At 43.1% G+C, this 26,408-nt stretch overlaps 1 protein-coding gene and 1 non-coding gene across 2 annotated transcripts in view; one reads left to right on the top strand and one right to left on the bottom strand.

Annotated features, from left to right (window-relative positions):
- Positions 1–26,408, top strand: part of LOC124795344 (proton-coupled amino acid transporter 1) — a 257,315-nt gene that overhangs the window by 192,181 nt on the left and 38,726 nt on the right. Inside the window, exon 6 of the mRNA XM_047259332.1 lies at positions 6,341–6,425. Coding sequence (XP_047115288.1) covers positions 6,341–6,425 — 85 coding nt within the window. The remainder of the gene's footprint in view (positions 1–6,340; positions 6,426–26,408) is intronic.
- Positions 2,985–3,059, bottom strand: Trnat-cgu. The gene has a single exon. It is a non-coding gene; the product is annotated as a tRNA-Thr (tRNA).

Raw genomic sequence — 26,408 nt, 5'->3', positions numbered from 1 at the left:
TCAGTGCTTCATCCATGAGTTTTTAAGGCCCTTCTTCTGCTGTGTAGGGATGTGGATCTTGGAGTTTTCAAGTATAACTGAGCTTATTTATTAGGGTTAACAGCACTCTGTCTGGAGCTAGGATGTACAGCACCCCCTAAGTTTCTGAGAAGGCCCCAACTTTTATGGCTGGAATGGGTGAAGTCAAGCTGCTCAACTAGCTCATGCTAGCGTTTTCTTCTTTCTACGTCAACAAGCTTGGTCAGTGAGTCTGCAGTGTGGGGATTTCCAGTGTTGTTGTATTGCTGAAGAAGAGATTCACATTGTTTGATAAGGCCTGGTTTGTATTCTCTTCTAGCTCCACATGGGATAGTTTCGTGGACTGCTCGCAACAACAGTTTAGTAAACCGTTCATAGGTTATCGGAACTGGAGGAATTCTGGTCACAGTTTGTTCCACGCGAGACTGGAATTTGTCCCATTGTGCCTTACAAAGGTTCCAGCGGGGGATTGGTGGACTGTCTATGACTGGTACCTGCAGGCCAATCTCTACAATGACGAAATTCGTTCTGAAAATCGATAACAAATCAATAGACGCTATTGGGTTAAAATCCACTTCCGTTGACAGTCTGGAATGTACTGAACCTTCCTAGGGGTTTAAAACTGTGTGCTGAACCGGTACTCAAATCCAGAACCTTGTCTTCCACTGGGAGTGCTCTTTATCGGTTGAGCCACACACACACACACACACACACACACACACACACACACACACACACACACGACCCGCCCTGATAGTTTCATTTCTGCCTGTACCTCTCTCCTGCTCTCGAAACTTCACAAAGCTTTTCTGCAAAACACTTCTGGAAGGAAGATATCGGGCAGAAATAGGTTTCCCTTAGAACGGGAGCAGTTACCAGAACCAAACTTTCACTTAACAGCGGACAGCTCAGTCGGTAAAAAATGAATTGAAATGATCGTATGGCATTGTTGGCCGGGATGCCCCATCCAGGGAAGCTCGGCCGCCAAGTGCGAGTCTTATTTCAGTCGGCGCCACATTGGGCGAGTCGCGGTTGATGATGAGGTTGAAATGATGATGAGGACAACACAACACACAGTCCACGAGCGGAGGAAATCTCCGACCCGGCCGGGAATCGAATCCGGGCCCAGTGGATAGGAGGCAAGCACGTTATCACCCAGCCAATCAGGCGGACTAAATCAGTCGGTACGAACACTGTTTAAGAAAATCAGGGTTGAGGCTTCGAGTTCCAGTTCAGTACACAGTCTTATCGTGCCCTATTTCATAGCGGAATACCCACCGCTGCACAGATGGAACGAAACAACAATTTTCATACAAATTTAAAACACTTTAAAAAGTTATGTCTGACATTCGTCACAGGGAGAAGAGATATGAAGGCTTTGTAAACTAATATTCCTATTGTCCATTTTTGGTTCGCAAACAGATTGCTAAGAGACTCCCTGCTAACAATCCTGTACAGAAATAAATTATCAACAAAACCAATACTATCACATGTTACGTAACACTCAGTCTGTATATACTATAGCTGTCCGAATCTTTAAAATAACTTCCGCGCGGGCACACACACACACACACACACACACACACACACACACACACACACACACACAAACACACACACACAAATAAGTTTCTTATAGTGTATTATGCATAATTTTCCACTGTTGGCAGCCTACTTACAAGGTCAAGCAACAGACACAACATCACGTCAACCTTTCTGTACTGCATGTTTCTTTTCCATCAATAATGCGTATTTTTTTATTTACTTCATTGTAACTGAAATGAATAACAGGGGAGCAGGCAGTGTAGATAAAGAGTCGATTTAATCTATGAATCCCAACTTAGCCCTAAGGGTGCATGGTTTACACAAGCAAATACTAGTACATATACCTTGCAGTTGCATTTCCAAATCCTTTGCACATAACCTGCTTCAGTTTTCATAAACTACAGCCATATGTAGAGATTGTAAACCAACAGATAACATACGCAGTGACCTTATAAGTAGGCTGCCAACGCTGGCAAATTATGTGTATAACAGACTTATTTGTGTGTGTGTGTGTGTGTGTGTGTGTGTGTGTGTGTGTGTGTGTGTAGGTGTGCGTGTGTGTGCCCGCCGCGCGTAAGTGGTTTTAAAGATTCGAGCAGCTATAGTAAGCAAAGATCTGCGTGTTACGCAACATGTGTAATTTTACTTTTGTTGATAATCCACCTTAAAGAGTTATCAAAACAATACTTCAGCTATCTCTTGTATAATATCATAAAAATCTTGTTGATTATAAAGACCACTTGAATTACTGTTTTGAGTGAGCACGTACTTCAAAAAAATCCCTCTTCGACCAATGTTGGCACTGTTACACACATAAATTTTACTCGTCCCGCATTTGCAGAATAAGCGACAGTGACAGATATATGCCGCATTAAACCCCTGACAGATATCAGTCCCTATGGCCTCACAGTCAGAAGTAGAAGTTACAGGTAATCTGTACACGACAACAACAGTTATCAAACTTGAGTATTTATTGTGCATCGTATCTAATCAAGAGGAGGTAACCGTGTTTTGTGAGTTACTTCAACATTTTCCGGGGTAGTGATATTGGATTCATATTCCGAAGTAAATAGTTTCCTCTTTCGAGACAGTACTCCTTGTGTTTTCTGGGCTATACTGAGAATGCAGGAGTGAACTCTTCACCAACGCATACTAAACAACTTATGTCTGCTGACAAAAGATCACATATCAAGGAGTGAACGGTTCCCTGCCGAACTCGGTAATTAACATCGTTGGCAGATAATTGATTAGTGTAGTTTTTACAGACTGGCACGAGGTGCCACATTTGCCCATAGCGAAAGCGACCATTTTAATTAATTGGTTAATGAATGTCTTCTTTCCTCTAGGGAATTAGAATTATATTAATACCGTCAGCTGCGCACGGGCGTTGATAGAGATCAACGGGGACAGGTGAAAATGTGTGCCCTGACCGGGACTCGAACCCGGGATCTCCTGCTTACGTGGCAGACGCTCTATCCAGCTGAGCCACCGAGGGCACAGATGATAGTGCGACTGCAGGGACTATCCCACGCACGCCTCCCGCGGGACTCACATTCTCACCTTGTATGTCCACACACTACATTCGTAGTGTCCCACGCCAACACACTCATTACTCATGGGAGACATTCTTCGAAGTCCCGTAAGAGTTCGGGGAATATGTGTGCACTCGCACAGAAGAAGAAGGTCATGGCCGGTATCGCCAGAACTTTATACTTATATGGATATTGTGTCTATTCTTTCGGACATGTCCGAAAGAACAGACACCCTATCCATATAGGTACATTCCTCTAGGGATTCCCAACTGAGCTCCTGAAGCATATCTATAACACTTTCATGCTGATCCAACCTACCGGTAACAAATCTATTACCTCGCCTCCGAACTGCTTCGATATCTTCTTTCAGATCGACCTGGTGCGGATCCCAAACACTGGAGCAGTACTCAAGAATAGGTGGCTCTAACGTCCTATATGCTGTCTTCTTTACAGATGAACAGCACTTTCCTAAAATGCTCCCAATACACAGAAGTCGACCATTCGCCTTCCCTACCACAATCCTCACAAACTCGTAGCATTTCATATCGCTTCGCTACTTTAGGTCCAGCTATTTAAACGACATGGCTGTGTCAAGCAGGGCACTACTAATGCTGTATCCCAACATTACGGGTTTGTTTTTCCCACTCAACCGCAATAACTTACATTTTTCAACGTTAAGGTCCACGAGCCATTCATCACGCCAACTAGAAAGTTTGTCTAGGTCATCTTGTACGAAGTCTTCAGTTGCCTTAAACACAGAACCACATCAACTGGCTCTTTGACTACATTTCTCGTTTTGTGCTTTTTCTTTTCAAAATGTTGCCTGCACAATATTTTCATCTCGGCAGGCTTCTCGATTTCAAACAAGCCATTAGACCGCTACAGCGTAAGATATCTTGGCCCCCTGTCACGGGAGCGACCGCGGCGCCTGAAGGGGAACCAGCTGATTGTGACCGACCCAGATCGTCGTCTGGCGGAACGCGCCGAGTTGCGCAGTACACCGCTGCTGGCCATTGTCTCAACAGAGCAGGCGCCATGCTGGCCGCGAGCTATACTTGGACCGTGGCTGTCAGTATACCGACACGTTCCGACCAGCCACCGACATAACACAACAAACTACCATGCCTAATACGTTGTAGGAAAACCATTGGCATTCAAAACAACTTCCAGTCCTCTCGGACTGGGAAAATAGAGGTCATGTGTGGTTTGCTAGAGAATTTTATTCCATTCTTCCTGAACAACAGTGACAAGTGTAAGTACACTACTGGCCATTACAGTTGCTACACCACGAAGATAACGTGCTACAGACGCGAAATTTAACCGACAGGAAGGAGATGCTGTGATATGCAAATGATTAGCTTTTCAGAGCATTCACACAAGGTTGGCGCCGGTGACGACACCTACAACGTGCTGACATGACGAAAGTTTCCAACCGATTTCTCATACACAAACGTCAGTTGACCGGCGTTGCCTGGTGAAACGTTGTTGTGATGCCTTGTGTAAGGAGGAGAAATACGTTCCATCACGTTTCCGACCTAGATAAAGGTCGGATTGTAGCCTATCGCGATTGCGGTTTATCGTATCGCGACATTGATGCTCGCATTGCTCGAGATCCAATGATGGTATAATGTGATTTTCGATAAATATCTGTTACCCGTGGGGCACTACATATGGAAAACTATTAACGATTCTGATTAAATTGCGACAAGCATTATATTAATACGCCTTTTAAAAAGAAATTAATGATATATTAACAAGTTTGATAAAGTTATCAAATGATTAAATACAACACTTTCGAGAGAAAAATATCGTCTCTGGTGGCGTTATGAGAAATAGAGAATTTTTTTACATGTCAGTTGCTTCTCAAATCGACATCAGTCAAAAACCACTCAATACCGTGGAGCTACTTATTAGCATGTAATCTGAGCCTTAACGTAACACATAAATCGAAAATCCATGACTTTTGTGGATATCATACTTATTCCTTAATCCCTCACGGCTTTGCCAGAATCTGCCGATTCTGAGGTGATTTCTTTGCCGTGATGTTAACGAGTAAATAAAAGGGAAAACTTTGACTCATGATATGTTTATTTATACCTTGGAAAACTGGTAACATTCTAACACAGTCACCGACTGAAACCTCAAGACGGCTGAAAATAGTTTTGCCAACACTTGACTAGTCTCACGTAACTTAGTGACGGACACACACGTAAACAGTGTACCTAGACTGACACACTCCTCATTTCAGATTACCTACCTTCTTCCTAATCAGTGGGTCATGACGTCACTGTTAAAGCTATGTCTTAATGTTGGCGTGATTTTTGATTCAGCTGACGTTCTGAGTAACGAGAATTTAGGCTGAAAGTGAATTTACTGTATGGTTAAGCGGATGATAATGAAAATGGATGTGTCTCATTGCGTACCGGTTTAAGCACGTAGCTCTTATTTGTAAGGTATAGGCTGAACCCGCTGGACGCCAGGATTACTTATTCCTAAAATCTGAAAAAAATTACAGTACTATCAAAATACATATCTAGTGGTATGTTTCAATCATGGATAGCAAAGGATAACATTCGATCGGTGGATTCTGGCTCTGAAATCAGATTTTTTCTAGTCATCGTGACTGAAAAGCAATGAATGTTGCCATATTGATATTTTAATTCATTCATATTAATTAAATTAGGGTTTCATGTGGGAAACTAATTGTGTGAATCGAGGTATTTTGACCTCCAGTTTAGACAAATAGTTCTTTTGCAACAATAGACTGTTTCTAAAAAGTGTCTGGCTGCAAGAAGCGCAGTGCTTTGATTTAAAACAAATTGGATTGCTCATATCAGCTGTTGCCCATAAAAGTTGGAAAATATTCGCAAAATTGTCATTATTCAAAGAAATAGGAAGCCGTACTATGTAGTAGTCGAAAGGATATGTAATTTTACACCTGGACCATATTTTAATACATTAATATTTAGTTCAAAGAGATAACAAGTTTTCTATCAGGAACAGCCAATCTAGTGTCGATGAGATGATTGCTACCGATATTTAATGAACAGAGTGGTACATTGGTGAGAATCATATCACAATACACATGCATAATGTGACCGCAGCTGGTTTCTCACTACGCCTTAACCGGCTGTCCGCGGCGCTAATACGTTATGTGGGTAGTCTGTACGGTAAGGGGCAACGGGCCAGTCGCTTTCACCGAGCCCCGGAAAAGCTTTTCATTTAGTTGCTCTTGTTCGTTTCAGGTGGATCGTGGACGTGTTCCTGTGCATCACACAGTTAGGATTCTGCTGTGTGTACTTCGTTTTCATTGCAGATAGCATCAAACAGGCAAGTAGATCCAAATCAAAGTGCAAGTATGTCAAAGACACAAGCTGCACTGCATCCTACAGTACATAATTTAGTCGCTGGAAAACAATTCTATTTAGAATCATAAAACATTTTTTGAAATCGGTGACCCAGGACCAAATGGATTTTCTGTGCTTGTGAAATCACATTCAAACTAACCTTACGCGAAACTGTAGCATTGGTTGTTCCAACACTTCGGCTTACGTTTTCCTTCATTTGGAGTATATTTTTAGAATGACTTCTGTATACTTTTCCTTTTAACTATCGCTATAGGTACAATCACAAGCAAGCATGACCGACGTACGAGGCGGCCACAGAACTTGGGTATTGCGCGTTCTTCTGTGAAAGCTCCGTGGATATGAGACTGGTTAACGAGGCGTATGGTACATATCTCCATCCTGCTGTAAAAAGTATTACTGCCTTTCCAAATCGTTTAACTGAGAACAGAGCTCGAAATAAACGTCTGTACTGGTTGCAGTTTCAAATAACATCCGGTCGATAATCGTATAACAAATCGAATATTTTTTTAATTGTGAAGAACAATTTGATGAAGAATCTGATGGCTTTCGGTACGCCAGTAGAGATTAGTCAGGCTGTTCGTATGGTCAGAAACGTGAAACCATGCTTCATTACTCATAAAATACAGTTTCCAGTCATCTTCGCCATCCACAACCTTTTTAAACAGCTACTCTCAATGCTTAACCGAGTTTTCTATGTCAGCTGCACTTAATGCTCGAACATTTGAAACGAGATTAGGTTTCAAGTGAAAGTACTCATGCACAGAATGACAAGATTTACCTTTAAAACCTCTCTATTGCTAAAGCCACCTGCATGACATTTTCGGGCTAGCAGTAATTGTCCCCAAAAGGTTTGCAACCCGTTCTCGAATTAGAACTGAAAATTTAAGGTTACTCTTAGAGTTAGAGACGTCATTTTTATCAACTTCTGAATTATATTTTCACTTGTTGTTTGATTTTGGTTATTATTATTTTATGTTTTTATAATTTTGGCTTTTATACTACTTTGGCAGCAATCCTGGATTTGCGAATTGTTCACGAAATATTTCACGAGTGTTCTCAAACAAACAGTACAGATGCAATTCTCAACTACACACACCATTTCATTCACAGAATATGTAATACTTTACTTGAATAATTCACCGAACGACGAAATTACACTCATAACACTTTCAAGCTAGAAGCAACAACTGAATCTGTGACAACAAACCACGCCTGTAACGAAATACATCCAAACAAATTTGTAAACACAGATGAAAGCTTTTGCTCTCAATATATTCAGTGTTAGCAAGTACTGAGCAAATATACCAGTCTCTCCATTTCATCTGATCTCTTCACAAAACATCAACTGACCGTAGAAAAGTGTCACAATACGATAATCAATGTGGCAGTACACAAAACCAGTCTATACAGACCTATAGGCTCAATGTCAAAGTTAAGCTCTGCTGAACTAATTCAGTACCTAGATAATGAATTTGTAATGGCTCACAGTACTCACATGTACTACAGTTATTACTGAAGATAATTACCACAATTTCCACACTACATCCATTGCCGGGCACAACAGTTGCATCTCCTCAGCAACTCATTAATATATTGCATGTAGCTATTAATTTCTGCAGTATCAAAAAATCAACACCGTATTCCACATGAGAGAGTTACAGGCATGTTAGCATATTGACATCTCTCAAAGGTTTCACTACATGCACTCACAAATAACGTCTCCTCCTTTTCAAAAAAAAATGTACGTTATCAAAAACCATACTTTTTTAATGTGACAAACTCAGTCTACCACGCAGCTCTGCGTATCAAAATTTCTCAGTTTAACTGAATTATCAGCGATCTCAGAACTGCAACACATGAAAGCGTGTCACATATTAGAGTCATAAGCGACCTCATGTAATTTCTGGTCAAGTTGGTTCAAATGACTCTGAGCACTATGGGACTTCACTACTGAGGTCATCAGTCCCCTAGAACTTAGAACTACTTAAACCTAACTAACCTGGGGACATCACACACATCCATGGCCGAGGCAGGGTTCGAACCTGCGACCGCAGCGGTCGCGCGGTTCCAGACTGTAGCGCCTAGAACCGCTTGGCCACCCCTGCCGGCTGAGCAAGTGCATCCAGTGATCAACTCATATATGAGCACCTATGAACTGTCACCTCTGCAGAAAGTAACTAGTCCAGTACCCAGTGATGTTCGTTACTGTATGTATTAATCTCACAAGTTTCCAGAAGCAAATTATAGAAAAATTGAAACTTGCATGTTATAGAATTTTCACAAACAATCAAGGTTACTTCTGAAAAACATCAAGAAAAATTATACTACCAGAACACCCACTGAAAATACTACGAAAAGAATTGTGCATAAAATAATCAAAAAATCCAGTTAAGTAGGACAAAAGTACTTACAGTTAATCAGAAAGTTAACAGAGAAGAATATTGGAAGGGTAAGCCATTTTGAAAGCCTCTCCTCCATCACTGAACTTTAGCCTGCGAATTTACATTAAATTACGACCCTGATTTTAGACCATCATGTTACCCTTTTATATTAAATCTGACCGACACGCAAGTAAGCGCAATCTGATTGTAATTACTTAAGTTTCAGAGTGGGAAGGACTGTCATACACATAACAGAAGAAAGGGGGTAACCATGTTTCACAAAGGCAAAACTGAAATTAGTATCGTCATTGTACACCTCATGCATGTACAGACTGTGTATGTATAGATATCGAAGGATATCGTGTCTCATAGGTACAATCTGTGCAACACAAATGATTTTGTCATACATGCCATTCCCCACTCAACAGTCAGCACCTCGTGGTCTTGTGGTTAGCCCCACTGACTCTCGAACACGGGGCCCCAGGTTCGATTCCCAGCTAGGTAGGTGATTTTCTCCGCTTGGGAATGTGTGTGTGTGTGTGTGTGTGTGTGTGTGTGTGTGTGTGTGTGTGTGTGTGAGTGTCTGTATTGTTCTCATCATCATTTCATCATTATCGACCTACAACTCGCGAGACTGGTGTCACAGACACTTGCACCAGGCAACCGAACTCCCCAGAAAGGGACTCACGGCCAAACAATACCATACATACCGGGTGGTTATAATTAAACTTTCCCTATTTCACGCGTTATAACACGGAAACTACACTCCTGGAAATGGAAAAAAGAACACATTGACACCGGTGTGTCAGACCCACCATACTTGCTCCGGACACTGCGAGAGGGCTGTACAAGCAATGATCACACGCACGGCACAGCGGACACACCAGGAACCGCGGTGTTGGCCGTCGAATGGCGCTAGCTGCGCAGCATTTGTGCACCGCCGCCGTCAGTGTCAGCCAGTTTGCCGTGGCATACGGAGCTCCATCGCAGTCTTTAACACTGGTAGCATGCCGCGACAGCGTGGACGTGAACCGTATGTGCAGTTGACGGACTTTGAGCGAGGGCGTATAGTGGGCATGCGGGAGGCCGGGTGGACGTACCGCCGAATTGCTCAACACGTGGGGTGTGAGGTCTCCACAGTACATCGATGTTGTCGCCAGTGGTCGGCGGAAGGTGCACGTGCCCGTCGACCTGGGACCGGACCGCAGCGACGCACGGATGCACGCCAAGACCGTAGGATCCTACGCAGTGCCGTAGGGGACCGCACCGCCACTTCCCAGCAAATTAGGGACACTGTTGCTCCTGGGGTGTCGGCGAGGACCATTCGCAACCGTCTCCATGAAGCTGGGCTACGGTCCCGCACACCGTTAGGCCGTCTTCCGCTCACGCCCCAACATCGTGCAGCCCGCCTCCAGTGGTGTCGCGACAGGCATGAATGGAGAGACGAATGGAGACGTATCGTCTTCAGCGATGAGAGTCGCTTCTGCCTTGGTGCCAATGATGGTCGTATGCGTGTTTGGCGCCGTGCAGGTGAGCGCCACAATCAGGACTGCATACGACCGAGGCACACAGGGCCAACACCCGGCATCATGGTGTGGGGAGCGATCTCCTACACTGGCCGTACACCACTGGTGATCGTCGAGGGGACACTGAATAGTGCACGGTACATCCAAACCGTCATCGAACCCATCGTTCTACCATTCCTAGACCGGCAAGGGAACTTGCTGTTCCAACAGGACAATGCACGTCCGCATGTATCCCGTGCCACCCAACGTGCTCTAGAAGGTGTAAGTCAACCACCCTGGCCAGCAAGATCTCCGGATCTGTCCCCCATTGAGCATGTTTGGGACTGGATGAAGCGTCGTCTCACGCGGTCTGCACGTCCAGCACGAACGCTGGTCCAACTGAGGTGCCAGGTGGAAATGGCATGGCAAGCCGTTCCACAGGACTACATCCAGCATCTCTACGATCGTCTCCATGGGAGAATAGCAGCCTGCATTGCTGCGAAAGGTGGATATACACTGTACTAGTGCCGACATTGTGCATGCTCTGTTGCCTGTGTCTATGTGCCTTTGGTTCTGTCAGTGTGATCATGTGATGTATCTGACCCCAGGAATGTGTCAATAAAGTTTCCCCTTCCTGGGACTATGAATTCACGGTGTTCTTATTTCAATTTCCAGGAGTGTAATTACCGTACGAGGACCAAACTTGGGAGCATTAGTGTCAATGACATGGGAAAGAAAAATAATGCAGAATCAATTCAAATGAAGCACTTTTAATCTTCTGCTACGGTACATCATACCATTATGTACCGGTATCATTACTGCTACAAACGTGGCTCAATATGGCGCCTATCAGTGTCCAGAAGAGTCTGAAAGCGCAGGATTGCATACTCCACAGCACAACGAACCATGTCCGTAGATTTGCTGGCTACCTTACCGCGCTTCAAATCAGCACATACATGAATGTCCCCCTCGTAAACCCTGTCCTTCAGGTAGCCCCAAAACCAGAAATCACAGGCAGTGAGATCAGGTGACCGTGCCGGCCAAATATTTGGTAAAGATCGGCTGATAATTCTATGGCTTCCTAATGTGTTTCGGAGAAGCAGGTGAACTTCACGAGGTATATGCAGCGGGGCCCCATCTTGCATGAAAACTGTTCAACTCAATGCGTTTCTTTCCTGTAGGGGGGGTTATGACATACTGACGAAGCATATCGCAGTAACGCAGTCACACTGCACGTCTTTGGGCCTTGAGCGCCAACCTGTTCAAAAGAGAATGGGCCAATGATGAAAGTAGCCGTGAAGCCACATCATACGGTGACACGTTCACCATACAGAGGAACTTCGTGCGCAGCGATTGGAGGTGAAGATCCCCACACTCGGCAATTGTGTATGTTCATCTTACCCGTCAGAGAAAAATGACCTCCGTCTGTCCATTGGACAGTCCAGGGCCAACCCTCGTCTACTTCAATCCTTGCGAGAAAACGGAGAGCGAAGTCAACACGTCGTTGTGCTTTCTGTGGTGCAAGCTGCTGTACGATGTGGACGTTGTACGGATACCATTTGAGAATGATCTGAAGCACCTTCCGTACAGTGGACCACAGGATGTTCAACTATCGTGACACAGAATGCGCACTGCCTGACGATCGGGAATTGCGCGCATCGTCGTCTGCCACAGCAACAGCGATTTCATCAACTACCTGTGGTGCAACCGGTCGTTAGCCTTCTTCCGGAGCGACGCCCAGTTCTCCAGTTGATTCGAACTTCTTTTTCATGCTCCGCACAGCAGGTGGAGAAAGAGGGCCCCTCCGTAATCCTTTCAGTCGGCGATATTCTCGAAGTGCAGCTGCAGCATTACTGTTGTTTCGATAACAGAGCTTCACCAATAATGCCCTGCTCCTTTTGTCCAAGCTCATGTTGACACTTCAAGAAGTGCACTGCGACTGGTCAGGTGCGTGAGACTATGGATCACGATAACGAAACATGGAATCTGCTAGCCATAGTTGGAGCTGGACGGTGGTGCTGTGACGCATGGAAATTATGCAGCCCATACTCCAGACATTAATGCTACCAAGTTTGGTATTCGTACGGTAGTTAGTTTCCGAGTTACAACGTGTTAAATAGGGAAAGTTTAATTATAACCACCGGGTAGAATACCCTTTTACTACCCAATAATCCGGAAAACAAAACCCTTAGTTTGTGCGGTAGCAGAAATTATCTCGATGACTCCGTCTACATCGGCACGTGTCTCGGAGTTCCCTAGCAACATATATATGCCTATATAGCTGAAAATTCTTGTCTTATATAATTGAGAGCGTGGCTCAGTTCAGACTACTTCAACACAGCTTTAAACACAGTTAAAATGAATGCGATTCGTTTCGAGAACTTAGTTCTTGAATGAACACATGTGAAGGTATGGAACAAGTAGAAAGATTCGTTGAAAAATGGTCACTGAGGAGTATAGTAAAGTCGTAGAAATTCCAGCTGTGCTCTGATGCAGTATAATAATCAAAGTCCACACATAGAATACTATACTCCATGGAGAAACACAATTCAACAGACCACAGGGTTTCCTCCCCCACCGGATATGACAGAGAAAAGAAACATATCAAATACTATTATTAATTTCTGTAGCATTGTCTGACAAGATGGTCCAGCATCAATTGAGATACGTCCCCTTGAAACCCAAGATAACTACATTAGAATTGGATCAATATCACGTATACTAAAACAATTGAAAACGTGAATCCAACGTTTCCACAACAAATATGACTACAAAATATACCGTGAAAAGAAACCTGATTCTCCGTTATCTGAAAGGCCAGGTAATTTATAATCACAACAGCACAGCTTAAATGTTTGATGAAGACAATAACCTCTCCAAAATCCACAACGGACTCCGTTGAATGCGCTGATCGTGAAATCACAAGAGAAAGCATTTGTCCTATGTGAACGTCGACACGGGCAGTCGTCACAGTAATGGATTAATGTAAGTGCTGTGATCAAGACGCTTTCGAAAGCACAATATACCGCACAACATTCAGATTAAACGGAGGCAGTCAAAGTTCGCCCTTCCCGTCAGGATTTACGTCGCAGTTCCTACCTGGAGATGCACCACACTAGCGGGCTAATAGGCGACTGCTGATCTTCAAAGCTAACAAGTGACTGTCGTAGCAGCACGAATACACTGTATCAAAGGTATTTACGCCAATGCAAACGCCTTCCAAGACTATTCACTGTTACCTGTACTGGATAAAATTAATTCTAAGAACTCGATTCTGTCGTCTGCCACATTTCAGCTGCTGAGTCCATAGTCTCCCGTAACTCCTTCTATTCCCTCTCCTACAACAGCGTTCCAACTCCCATGAACATTAGATTTTCATCTCCCGTTCCCAATATCCCCACAAAATTTCTGTATCTTTTCATCTTTTGCTTGGACATCGGCATGTATACTTGAACTAGTATTGTTCACGCAGGTTTGCTGTCGATTCTGATAAGAATAATCCCATCATTGAAACGTTCAACGTAACTCACTCTCTGCCTTGCCTTCCAATTCAAGATTAATCCTACTCCCGTTACATCACTTTTGCTGCTGTTGATGCAACATTACATTTCTCTGACTAGAATTACTTTTCTTCCTGTTTCACTTCACCGATCCCCACTACATCTAGACTGAGCTTTTGCATACCCTTTTCTGATTTTGTAGGTTGCTTATCACAGTAAAACTTTTGACATTCCACGCTTCGACTCGTAGAACGTTACTCTTTCGTTAGTTATTTATTCTATTTCTCATGGCCTCCTCGTCCCTCTGACAGTCCCTTCCCGCAGATCCGAACGGGGGAGTACTCCATCTTTTGCCAATGGAGAGATCATCACGACATTTCTTTTTTCATTTACAAGCCCCATGCCCTATAGATACAAACTATGTGTCTTTAATACATTGGTTTCCATTACCTATTGTATCCTCAGGTCATCGATCATTGCTCATTTTTCCAGCTTTTAGGGACAGCTTCCCTCCCCAAGGGCACCCCGAACCTCTCTACGCTCTTCCACATTCTTGACAAGACCGTTGGCAGCACGATGGTGGTTCCTCATACCAGAAGTCTTCGACCGCCATTGCTAATGACTTTATACAAAGTAAAGGCATTGCCTGGGATTGTACGAAGAACCCAGGGCGTTCTACCAAAGACTCTTTCCCTGTACCACAGTGACACTTCTATATCTATTTCGGTATTAATTCAATTCCCGACAGACTTCTCGGTCCAGGTCCATTCATCAACCTTATACATCCCAAAGGTTCACTGAGTCGTTTATGTTACATTGATTCTAGTTTCTCTGTGCTGTTTATTCTAACTGGACGGGAAGATGAGGACTTAATTTGCGAGTTTATTTATAACTGCACATGCTCAGGATCAATTATTAAGTTGTGATATGGTAGTATAGCGGGACACGGGCTACTGGAGTGGAACCAGATCCAAGTCGAGGATATAGCGAAAATACATTTTTTTTTGTTTTTATTTGCCGGTACACAATACACTGCAGCATCCATAGAACAATTAAGCAACATACAGTTTAACAGACAAGCTCAGTCATGTGACTGAGTAGTACAAGGGGGATCCAGAACAAAAGTTTAGAGATACTTTAGCTAAAGCAAAGATTTAACTTGAAACAATGAAGCAAAATTTAATTTTACAACAAGCAGACTCAGCAATATAAATAGCAAACAGCTTCAAATCCAATGTTTAAACACAGATTTAATTGAAGCAGAATTTACTGGAAACAATTAAGCAAAATATATTACAGGCAGGCTAAGTAATCTGAATAGCAGAATAGATTCCAATCCAGTGTTTAAACAGAGCATGATTAAAAAAGAATTTATCTAATAATTTTCAGTACAATAAATTGGGAAAAGTTCAGATGCTTGAAAATTACATGCACATACATTCATAACTTCACTCGAAATTTAGATGGATGGTAACTTCCTCGCCATATTAAGAACAACATATGACATGTTGATCATGTGTCGGTCCCCTTAATTGACCTCGGCGCCGGGCTACGAGTGGAGTTCAAATGGGTTCAAATGGCTCTGAGCACTATGGGACTTAACATCTATGGTCATCAGTCCCCCAGAACTTAGAACTACTTAAACCTAACTAACCTAAGGACATCACACAACACCCAGTCATCACGAGGCAGAGAAAATCCCTGACCCCGCCGGGAATCGAACCCGGGAACCCGGGCGCGGGTAGCGAGAACGCTACCGCACGACCACGCGCTGCGGACTACGAGTGGAGTAATATCAGCGATGTTACAAAAGTACGTTGACTCAATCCGAACAGGCTAAACAAGAATTCATACAGGCTGTTCTGCTAATTAGCGAGTTAGTTGGTCGCAACTGATCGAGATTTATACTTAACTCTAACACAACCAAAAACACGAGCACAAGAGGAACATTAAGGTTTCACTTAAACTAATGATTACAAAGAGTATAGTTTACACTGACCCTCCTTTAAAAGGTGTGCAAAAATGCTATCCAAAATCAGGATAAAAATTGCTCTCAACCATCTTTAAAGAGTGGATTAAAATAGAATAAAAAACATCTTGCGGCACCTCTAAATGTGAATTTAAGAACAACTTGGCAAGCTTAAACAGCTTTCAAGGGAGACTTACACCTTTAAACGAATGTATACAATTGAAAATAGTGTGGTTGCACAGAGCAGTCCTTAAAGGCAGATAACAGTTTTTCAGAACTCAAAATACACTAAGATTACACTGACCCACTCAGAAACGGCGAGCACTTTACCTTGAAGATCCCCCATCATGTCGGTGACAGAAGTTGCAAATTACAATACCAAGCAAGCTGGAAGTTCGGTAGAATGTGACACGCTGGAGGGAGCTGAGAAGACCGTCACAACCAAACCAAATCAATTAACAACTACGCCGCCGTGGTGTAGGAACACAGTACACTGCGGGTAGGGGATCTCTGACAGTAACCACTAATGGCGAAAATTGAAGAACAACTTCCAAACAGGAACAGTCAAATGGAGCAGCTCACCGCGAAGTGTAGTGGCCACCAGAGCAGCTCGCCGGGCTCAATGCTGCAAGCAGTTCCGTGAGACGACACACACTGCCACATCGAAACCCAGTTGCGCCGTGCAACGTGCAGCTCCGGTGAGGCGTTGGAACAGCCATTAGCCATTCCAGAGTCACCACCACCACCCGGGCGCACCGTTGCCCGCGAAGCTCAGCCAAGGCCTAATGCACCCTCAAACACGCGCCCGTGCCGCCAGCACTCCAATGTCCCTTCCGTGTTGATCACAAACTGGCTTTCCATCAGCTCCCTCTGCAGACTCCAGTCTCAACTCCACGATGGCCGAACAAACCAAAGAGGCCACTGCCAGAAGCATACCTGCGAAGTAAACAGTCTGGCCAACGGTACGGGCGCTACGAACTCGGAACGCACGTACGAGTATCAAGTAAATTATGTCTCGCGTTCACTTCCGATGCCTCTCCTCCGTCGCAGCTTGTGAGAGGGTAGGACATTCGAAAAGGGGACATGTCCATGTGTTCATGAATCAGCTCCACGGGCGCGTACTGCAGGTTTACTTTTTCCTGTCCTGTGCAGGTACACAAGGTATATGGCTTATGCCGGGTGAGATAACATACTTAGAGCGGTTGTAAGTTCAAATGGTTCAAATGGCTCTGAGCACTATGGGACTTAACATCTTAGGTCATCAGTCCCCTAGAACTTAGAACTACTTACACCTAACTAACCTAAGAACATCACACACACCCATGCCCGAGGCAGGGTTCGAACCTGCGACCGTAGCAGCAGCGCGGTTCCGGGCTGAAGCGCCTATAACCGCTCTGCCACCACGGCCGGCGCGGTTGTAAGTGTCTGATGTTCAATAATAATGATCACACCATTCTAGCACTATTGAAAGTAGCCCAAAGCCTTTGCCATAGTTCAAGAACTTCTCCCAGGATGGCTCAGCAACTATAGAGATCCAAACTGTACGACATGGCAACAGCAATGAAAAAATCTGTGAATAAACTTCTATGTCTAAACGGTCCCTTGATCACAAAGCATCTGAGGAACTAAAGTGATCTACTGCACACTTTTACTTCCTTTTGATTATTACCAAAGAAAAAGAATTTTGACAGAGTTAATTTTTCCATGTCGACTGAATTACTAGAAGAATTCCAGCGCCTGAGCGCTTTTTTTTTAGCTTTATTTTTGCCAAAAAAGGGCTTTCGTCCTTCTACAACTGGCATAACACATTTATAGTTTCGTCTGTATAACATTTTTATCCTATGCATTTTCACTGCTGAGACTATCTGCTTTCTGTAACTTGTGGCTCTTTCTCACCTTCGTATGCGTACCACAAACACTTTTACGTTCACTGATGCACTAGTGACAGCGAGAAATACGTCTTGACATGAACAAAGCTGTACAAAAAGAGCCTGGTTGCCGTATTTCTTCAAGGAAGATTATTTTGTCGGTGTTACACTACAAGAAAGAAGGAAGGAACGAATTTTGTTGGTAATACACTGCACGAACGAACCAACGAACGAACCCTTACCGCCACTTGTGTAGATGTCATCCTACATCGCACACACTCAGCAGTGACGTTGCTGCCAGTTAACGGGAGCAGAGCTCCTAACAGCACTGATGTAATTGCCGCTAAACAGACCAGACTGGCACGATGCGACACAGACGTCTAAAGCGTTACTGCGGAAGATACTTGCTGTTTCCGAAACTATAAAACAGGAGAACTTTGAATAGACATATTCTGAGATTTAAACACTCGTCGGGAACACAAATAATACAAAGTCATAAGGCGGACGGGTTCATACGGTGGGATGGCAGCCAGTTCATCCCGCGTAATAGGCAAGCGAATTGCGAAAAACTTTAGCTGCTCTTTTCTAATTGAAGTCACTAACTTACACTATCGGTTTGCTCCTTTGAATGCAATTAGTTAAGCCTGACATCGCAAATACGATGTGAAGGTCATGCAAACGGAGCCAGTTGCCTGGACGTCGATAAATAAAGACGTGTAAGAAAATACGTGACGATGTTCGGTAGCTTTCCACTTGTGCTTAGTACCATGGAAAATGGGAATGAGCGTTCGGCGTCATTGGCCGGGAGGCCGCTTACGGGGCAGGTCCAGCCGCCTTGGTGCAGGTCTTATTACATTCGACGTCACACTGGGCGACCTGCGCGCCGGATGGGGATGAAATGATGATGATGATGACAACACAACACCCAGTCCCTGATCAGAGAAAATCCCCGACCCAGCCGGGAATCGAACCCGGCCCCCTTAGGACGGCAGTCCGTCACGCTGACCATTCACTGCTTCGTACCATGAAGTGTGCATTACATTATATTATACTAGCGACTGGTACTGGCTTTGCACGGGTGGCTTAAGTATCCACGGCCGGACGACATGTCTGGCGTAGCGGTAATAGATTATATACACAAACCTACATCTTCGATATGTGTGTTAGTTAAAACAATATCAAAATCCCTATAGCAGCTCCCAAGATTAGCCTTCACATGCAGACAGAAAAACGCGACAGCAGGCTTTAATGTATAACACGTAGTGATTACGATATTGCAGTACTCGCTTTATTCGGAATTACGACGCAAAGTTCCTTCGGACATGCATACTTGGCCGAAGGGACAGGTACAGCGGCGACTACAGCCATTATGAAACGCAGGAAATGTATTCGCAGTTACGAGTATAGACAACCATCAGCTGTATACTGGAATGAAAACAATGAAAATTTGTACATAATTTCCCGTTTATAGCGGGCGATCGCTTCACGTTTAGGCCATCTGAGCACGCACTACGGCCAGATCCAAATTTCCATGTCGTCAACCATGTGTCTACAACCTGCACTCGTATATTCATTACGAATATTCTCGTACATGGGAGACATTTTAACTAAAGGCCACTTGCCCGGTGATGGCGTATAAATACGATATTGCAGTGCCTCTTTTGTTCAGGATTACGATGCAATGTTCCTTCGAATATGAATATTCTCTTTGCTCTTGCCTTTTCTCAGCTGTCTATGCTCGTTAAAATGGTCTTCTCTCTTTCTCAAGTAACTGGAAACCTATTCCATTCATAAACCACTGGTTGGTCAAAACCTATTTATCTTCTCCAGCAGTAATGATATTTAGAACATCAGCATGTGCTATGATAACAATCTCATCGAGTTTTTCAATGAAATCTGTTTCTTTTCGCTTGTGAACGTCCGACGACCTTCGCGCATGTTTTTATAGTTGACTCCATTGTTGATATAAGCTTATACGTTCGGTGCACAGTTCCTCAGCTTTCTCGTGCTTTTTAACAACAATAAATCATCACTTCCCACTTAGCTAGTGTGACACTACAACAATAATTAATTTACACTCTCGCAGACCGTAAAAGAAAACCACTTGACAGATGGCAATTTTCTTCCAGTTATTTCGTGGGAGTAATACTCGAACAAACAAATTTTCTCCATTCCTCTGGTATCTGTGAATAACTGAGTAACGCAAAAGCCTTTACCAATAGTATGGACGCAGAAGTCCCGCTTCAAATTGCACTAATTACAGACACCCTCTTTATAAAGGGAATAAAGCCCCAAAGAAAATAAATTTATTACGCTACCTGAGCGCCACCAGGTATGGTTCGCCACAGACATGCATGCTTCGCACAACGGATGTTCTTTGGCATCTGGTATGATTTATTATGGACCATTGATCAATTTTATCTTTACTGAAATTAAGTTTGCATCCCACAAGAACACCTACAACTCACTTAATGAGCAGGACATACACTGATTAGCCACAACATTATGACCATTTCCCACGGCGACGCTGAAGGCCGCCTGGTGGCGTTGCAGACACGTCACGCGGTAACAAAAGTTCGTAAGCGAAGCAGACGCGGACGGGGGATCACCCTAGCGAAGATATGGACTGCACACGGGGAAATCCGTTGAGATAAGCGACTTTGACAAATGGCAGATTATTATTATGCACAGTCTGTGAACGAGTGTTTCGAAAACGGCGAAGCTGGTCGACTATTCACCTTCTACCGTCGTAAGCGTCTATGGAAAGAGGCAGAAGGACAGTGAAGCTGTCCGCCCTCTAAAGCAGGATAGATGGTGATCCGTGGCATCTCTGCCGAAAGAGCACAAGGCTGGTGCACGCACAAGTGTCTCGAAGCACATCGTTCATGGGACATTGTTGAACATGTAGCTCCACAGAAGACCACCCCTACGAGTTCACATGTTGATCCAACGATATCGTCAATTACAATTTCAGTGTGCACGGGACCATCAGTATTCGACTGTTTATTTATTTATTTATTTATTGTTCCGTGGGACCAAATTAAGGAGAAGTCTCCTTGGTTATGGAACGAGTCAATACAAGGAATTATAACACGGTAGTAGAAACAGATAAAATGAAATATAAAAAACATATTCAGGCGATAAGTCTTAAGTTTAAATAAAGAAAATCAACAATGTAACACTGGAATTTGCTTAATTTTTTAGCTCTTTCAGGAGCTCCTCGACAGAATAGAAGGAGTGAGCCATGAGGAAACTCTTCAGTTTAGACTTAAAAGAGTTTGGGCTACTGCTAAGATTTTTGAGTTCTTGTGGTAGCTTATTGAAAATGGATGCAGCAGAATACTGCACTCCTTTCTGCACAAAAGGAAGTGCATTCCACATGCAGATTTGATTTCTGCCTAGTATTAACTGAGTGAAAGCTGCTAACTCTTGGGAATAGGCTAATATTGCAAACAGCAAACGACATTAAAGAAAATATATACTGTGAGGGCAATGTCAGAATTCCCAGACTATTGAATAGGGGTCGACAAGAGGTTCTCGAGCTTGCACCACATATAGCTCGAACAGCCCGTTTTTGAGCCAAAAATACCCTTTTTGAATCAGAAGAATTACCCCAAAAAATAATACCATACGACATAAGTGTGTGAAAATATGCGAAGTAGACTACTTTTCGTGTTGAGCTGTCACTTATTTCAGATACTGTTCCAATGGTAAATAAAGCAGCATTTAGTTTCTGAACAAGATCCTGGACGTGGGCTTTCCACAACAGCTTACTACCAATCCGAACGCCTAGGAACTTGAACTGTTCCGTCTCGCTTATAATATGCCCATTCTGTGTGATCAAAATTCGGTTCTTGTTGAATTGTGAGTTAGAAACTGTAAAAACTGAGTCTTACTGTGATTTAGCATCAAATTATTTTCCACAAGCCACAAACTTATTTCATGAACTACAATATTTGATACTGTTTCAATATTACACACAAGATTCTTCACTACCAAGCTGGTGTCATCAGAAAACAGAAATATTTTTTAATCACCTGTAATACTACAAGGCATATCATTTACATAAATAACAAACAGCAGTGGCCCCAGCACCGACCCTTGGGGAACGCCCCACTTAACAGCGCCCCATTGCGACTGAACATCACTACCACTCTCAATATTGTGGAGAATTACCTTCTGCTTTCTGTTCTTAAAGTAAGAGACGAACCAATTGTAAGCTACTCCCCTTACTCCATAATGGTCCAACTTCTGCAGGAATATTTTGTGGTCAACACAGTCAAAAGCCTTCGTTAAATCAAAGAAAACACCTAGCGTTCGCAACCTTTTATTTAATCCGTCCAAAACCTCACAGAGAAAAGAGAATATAGCATTTTCAGTTGTTAAACCATTTCTAAAACCAAACTGTACATTTGACAGCAAATTATGTGAATTTAAATGCTCCAGTAACCTTGTATATACAACCTTCTCGATAACTTTAGCAAACACCGATGGCATATAAATAGGTCTATAATTGTCAACATTATTCCTGTCTGCCTTTTTATAAAGTGGCTTCACCACCGAGTACCTTAATTGGTCAGGAAACCGACCACCCCTAAAGGAAAAGTTACAGATATGGGTAAGTACTGGGCTAACATACATAGAACAATACTTCAGTATTCTGCTAGATACCCCGTCATATCCATGAGAGTTCTTGCTCTTTAGTGATTTAATTATTAACGCAATCTCCCTCTTGTCAGTATCATGGAGGAGCGTTTCAGGTAACAGTCTCGGAACACTTTTTTCTACGAGCACTATATGATCCCCTGTTGGGACTAGGTTTCTATTTAGTTCACCTGGTATATTCAGAAAGTGATTATTAAATACTGTACATATATGCGACTTATCAGTAACACGGACATTCCCACTACGCACTGATTCTATATCCTCGACCTGTCTCTGCAGACCAGCCACTTCCTTTACGACTGACCATATGGTTTTAATTTTATCCTGAGACTTAGCTATTCTATCTGCATACCACATACTTTTTGCCTTCCTGATAACATTTTTAAGCACCTTACAATACTGTTTGTAATGGGCTGCTGCAATTAGATTTTGCCTGTTTCTAACGTTTTGATTTAATTGCCACTTTGTTCTACAAGATATTCTTATCCCTCTAGTCAGCCACCCAGGCTGCCTGTTTGTGCTAGTACCCTGTTTTGAACGTTCTAACGGAAAGCAACTTTGAAAGAGCACGAGAAAAGTCTTGAGAAAAGCATTATATTTATCATCTACTGTATCAGCGCTATAAACATCTTGCCACTCTTGTTCCTTGATAAGGTTTACAAAGGTCTCTACAGCAACTGGATCAGCTTTCCTAAACAGTTGATAACTATATTTAACATGTCTTGCAGCACAAAAATCTTTTAGACTTAAAGTTTGTGCATCATGATCTGAAAGGCCATTCACCATTTTGCTAACAGAATGCCCTTCTAGTAATGAGGAATGAACAAAAATGTTGTCTATGGTTGTTCTACTGTTCCCTTGCACTCTCGTTGGAAAGAATACAGTTTGCTTAAGATTATATGAATTAAGGAGGTCTACCAGCATCTTTTCCTTGCACAGTGACTTATACAATTAATGTTGAAGTCACCACATATAACTAACTTTTTGTATTTCCTATGAAGTGAACCAAGAACCTCCTCTAGCTTTAGCAAAAATGTTGTGAAGTCGGAGTCTGGGGATCTATAAATAACAACAGTTAGAAGTTTAGCTCCATTAAATTTAACCACACCTGCACAACATTCAAACACCTTTTCAGTGCAGTACTTTGAAACATCAATTGACTCAAATGGGATGCCGTTTTTCACATACATGACTACTCCCCCACACCGCAAAGAGCTCCTAGAAAAGCTGCCAGCCAACCTGTATCCTGGTAAAGGAAGCCTCCGAATTATCTCCTTATTTAAGAAATGTTCAGATATACCAACAATTTCAGAGTCAACATCTATAAGCAGTTCACTAACTTTATCTCTAATACCTTGTATATTTTGATGAAATTTACTAATTCCCTCATTACTCGGATACCTAAGCTTTGTCAAAAGTGGTTCCTTTGTAAGAGAGACTTCCCTTAAGCAGGAATACCTATCAGCTGACTTCAATCTAAAAAAGTTACAGCTCTAACACCAACTACTGCATATGCTGCCACCTACAAGCTTTGCCAACCTACCCTTCCCATACCAGTTGAGGTGCAGGCCATGTCTAGTGAAATCCGTCCTGCTGATAGACTCCACCGACACCACTGAAATGTGACTCATGCTTTCTGTCATCAGCGCACCCCCAAGTCTCATGTTATCACGCCTGACGGCTGTATTAAGATGAGGCCGATCGTGACGCTGAAACAGTTCTACGAAATGCACATTCGTGTTGCCAGTCTGAGTGGCTATCTTTTCCAGGTCACCATCTATGTCATACTCCCCATCCCTATCAATACTATTACCAGCTCCACCCACAATCACTACCTGATCCTCTTTAGTAAAATCCCTACATAACCCCCCTATGTTAACAGTCACCTGAGCCAATCCTGCATTAGGCTTCACAATGCTGGTGACCTGGTACTCACTCCCCAATACTTCCTGCAACTGCTGGCCTACACCTCTACCATGAGAACTACCTAACAGCTGAACCTTCTTGTTTCTCTTCGACTTTGCAACTGTCCTAGCCACCGCAACTGCTGTCTGCTGCGTACTTCCTACATCTACAGCTATTAGAGATTCCTCTCCACTAGACTCTGACAGTTGGTCATATCTATTGCAAACACCAATAGTAAAACTATCTGAAAATCTTCTTCTCCTAGCAGATCTCTTGCCAACAGCCAGCTCCCATTCCCCACCCCCCTTCTCCCTCCTCATCCTATCTAGATCCTCCTGTGCGTTTTTCAACTGCACCTGAAGGGCACAGATCTTACGCTCCTGCTCCTCTATCAACTTACTCTTGCTACATAACCTGCAGTTCCAGGAGAGGGTTTCACCAGAATGCCCACTGGCTTCCCCACTGCATTCCCCCCAGTGAAAATACTTCGAACAAGTCTCACACCGCAATCCGCTACTCACTAACCTACGGCAAAGCCCACACTTCTCACTCATGGTAAAATTTTACACTTATTGAAACGAGAAAACTACTTATCTAAGTTCCGCTACTACAATAAGAAGATGTTAAAAACCTGACTGCAATGATCACTGACTTACTACTATACAAGGGAAGTAACTGGTATTATTAACAGTATTAATCAACAACAAATGAGAATATAACAAAAGCATAATACAGAAAGAGAGTCAAACGCCTAATGACACAGTAACGAAACTGAAAACAGTTCCCAAAAGGTTCTTCTGAAATTATTTCACCAGAAAACACCAAGAACACCGGTTGAAGACTACTAAAGTTCCTAAACAAAACCACTATACACACACAATTAGCGGAAACGTGTCGGCTTTTCGAGTGAATCACATTTTTGCCACGCTAGATCGATAGTCGTCTCCACAAACGCCGTCATAGAGGTGAATGGCGGCTCGAGACGTACAGAGTTCCACCGATGCAGGCTGGTGGGAACAGTATTATACTAAGGGAGACATTTTTCTTCGCTTGCATAAGATCTGTGGTAGTAATCTAAGACACACTGACAGATGCGAACCACCTGCATCCCTTCATGCTTGATGTCTTTCCCGACGGCGATTTCATCTTTCAGCTGTATAACTGTCCGTATCTCGGAGCCGGAATGCGCTACAGTGGTTTGAGGAGCATTATAGTGAACTCACTTTGATGTCTCGGCGACCACATTCGCCTGATGTAAATCCTATGGAACACAACTCAGTAGTTTTCGGGCGCCATCATCTTGTAAGTAGATCAGCTGCCCGTTATTTACGCGAATTACATGACCTGTGTGTAGACATCTAATGCCACATACCACTACAAACCTACCAACAAGCTGTCGTATCCCTCACTCAGTGATGTATTCCGTTCCAAAGAAGCACATACAAGCTATTAAGCAGGTGGTCGTAATGTTTCGGCTCATCCGCGTATACCAAAATCGTGAATTCAACCAGGAATTTGCAACACTTGTTGGTTACGAGCTGGTAATGTAACTATATCACAAAATATATTATCAGACTGACGAAGCAGTGCTATCCAGAAGTTCTAGAGTCAGACACGTTCCGTGACCCGAAAATAATTTACTAAAACGAAAGAATTCTTTACTACCTGGAAACTGATATGGGAGCAGTAGTAGCTTTGATTGAACTGTTGATTAAATTAAAGGTACCACATCATTTCCTTCATCAGTTCTGCATGAGGCATTGGTGCAATGCATCATGATTGCTCAGTGCCGCCATCACACGGATATATCTCATTTAATTAAACTGAGGAGGGAATGAAACGTAAGTAAAGCTATTATATTCTCTTTAACCTTGCAGTTATTGTTGGATCCCAAGAATACAGATGTTTTACAAACAGGAGTAAGATTAATGTTATATCACTCACGTGGTACCTTCGGCATAAACAAAGGCCTTCTTCATAACGTAAATTTGAGAAAGACATAAGAGGCAAAAACGTTTTCCTGAATGGAACATTGGCTTGCTATATTCGACCACAAATCAAATACAGTATGTAAACAGAGCGATATCCGCCCCACATTAATCGTAACCACAAACTTCGCTCTGCTGTTCATTTGACATCAGTGCGTAAGAAA

This window comes from Schistocerca piceifrons, chromosome 4, assembly GCF_021461385.2.
Source record: "Schistocerca piceifrons isolate TAMUIC-IGC-003096 chromosome 4, iqSchPice1.1, whole genome shotgun sequence".
Classification (NCBI taxonomy): Eukaryota; Metazoa; Arthropoda; class Insecta; order Orthoptera; family Acrididae; genus Schistocerca; species Schistocerca piceifrons.
Note: the sequence above shows the minus strand (reverse complement) of the source record. Positions and strands in the feature narration are given on the sequence as shown.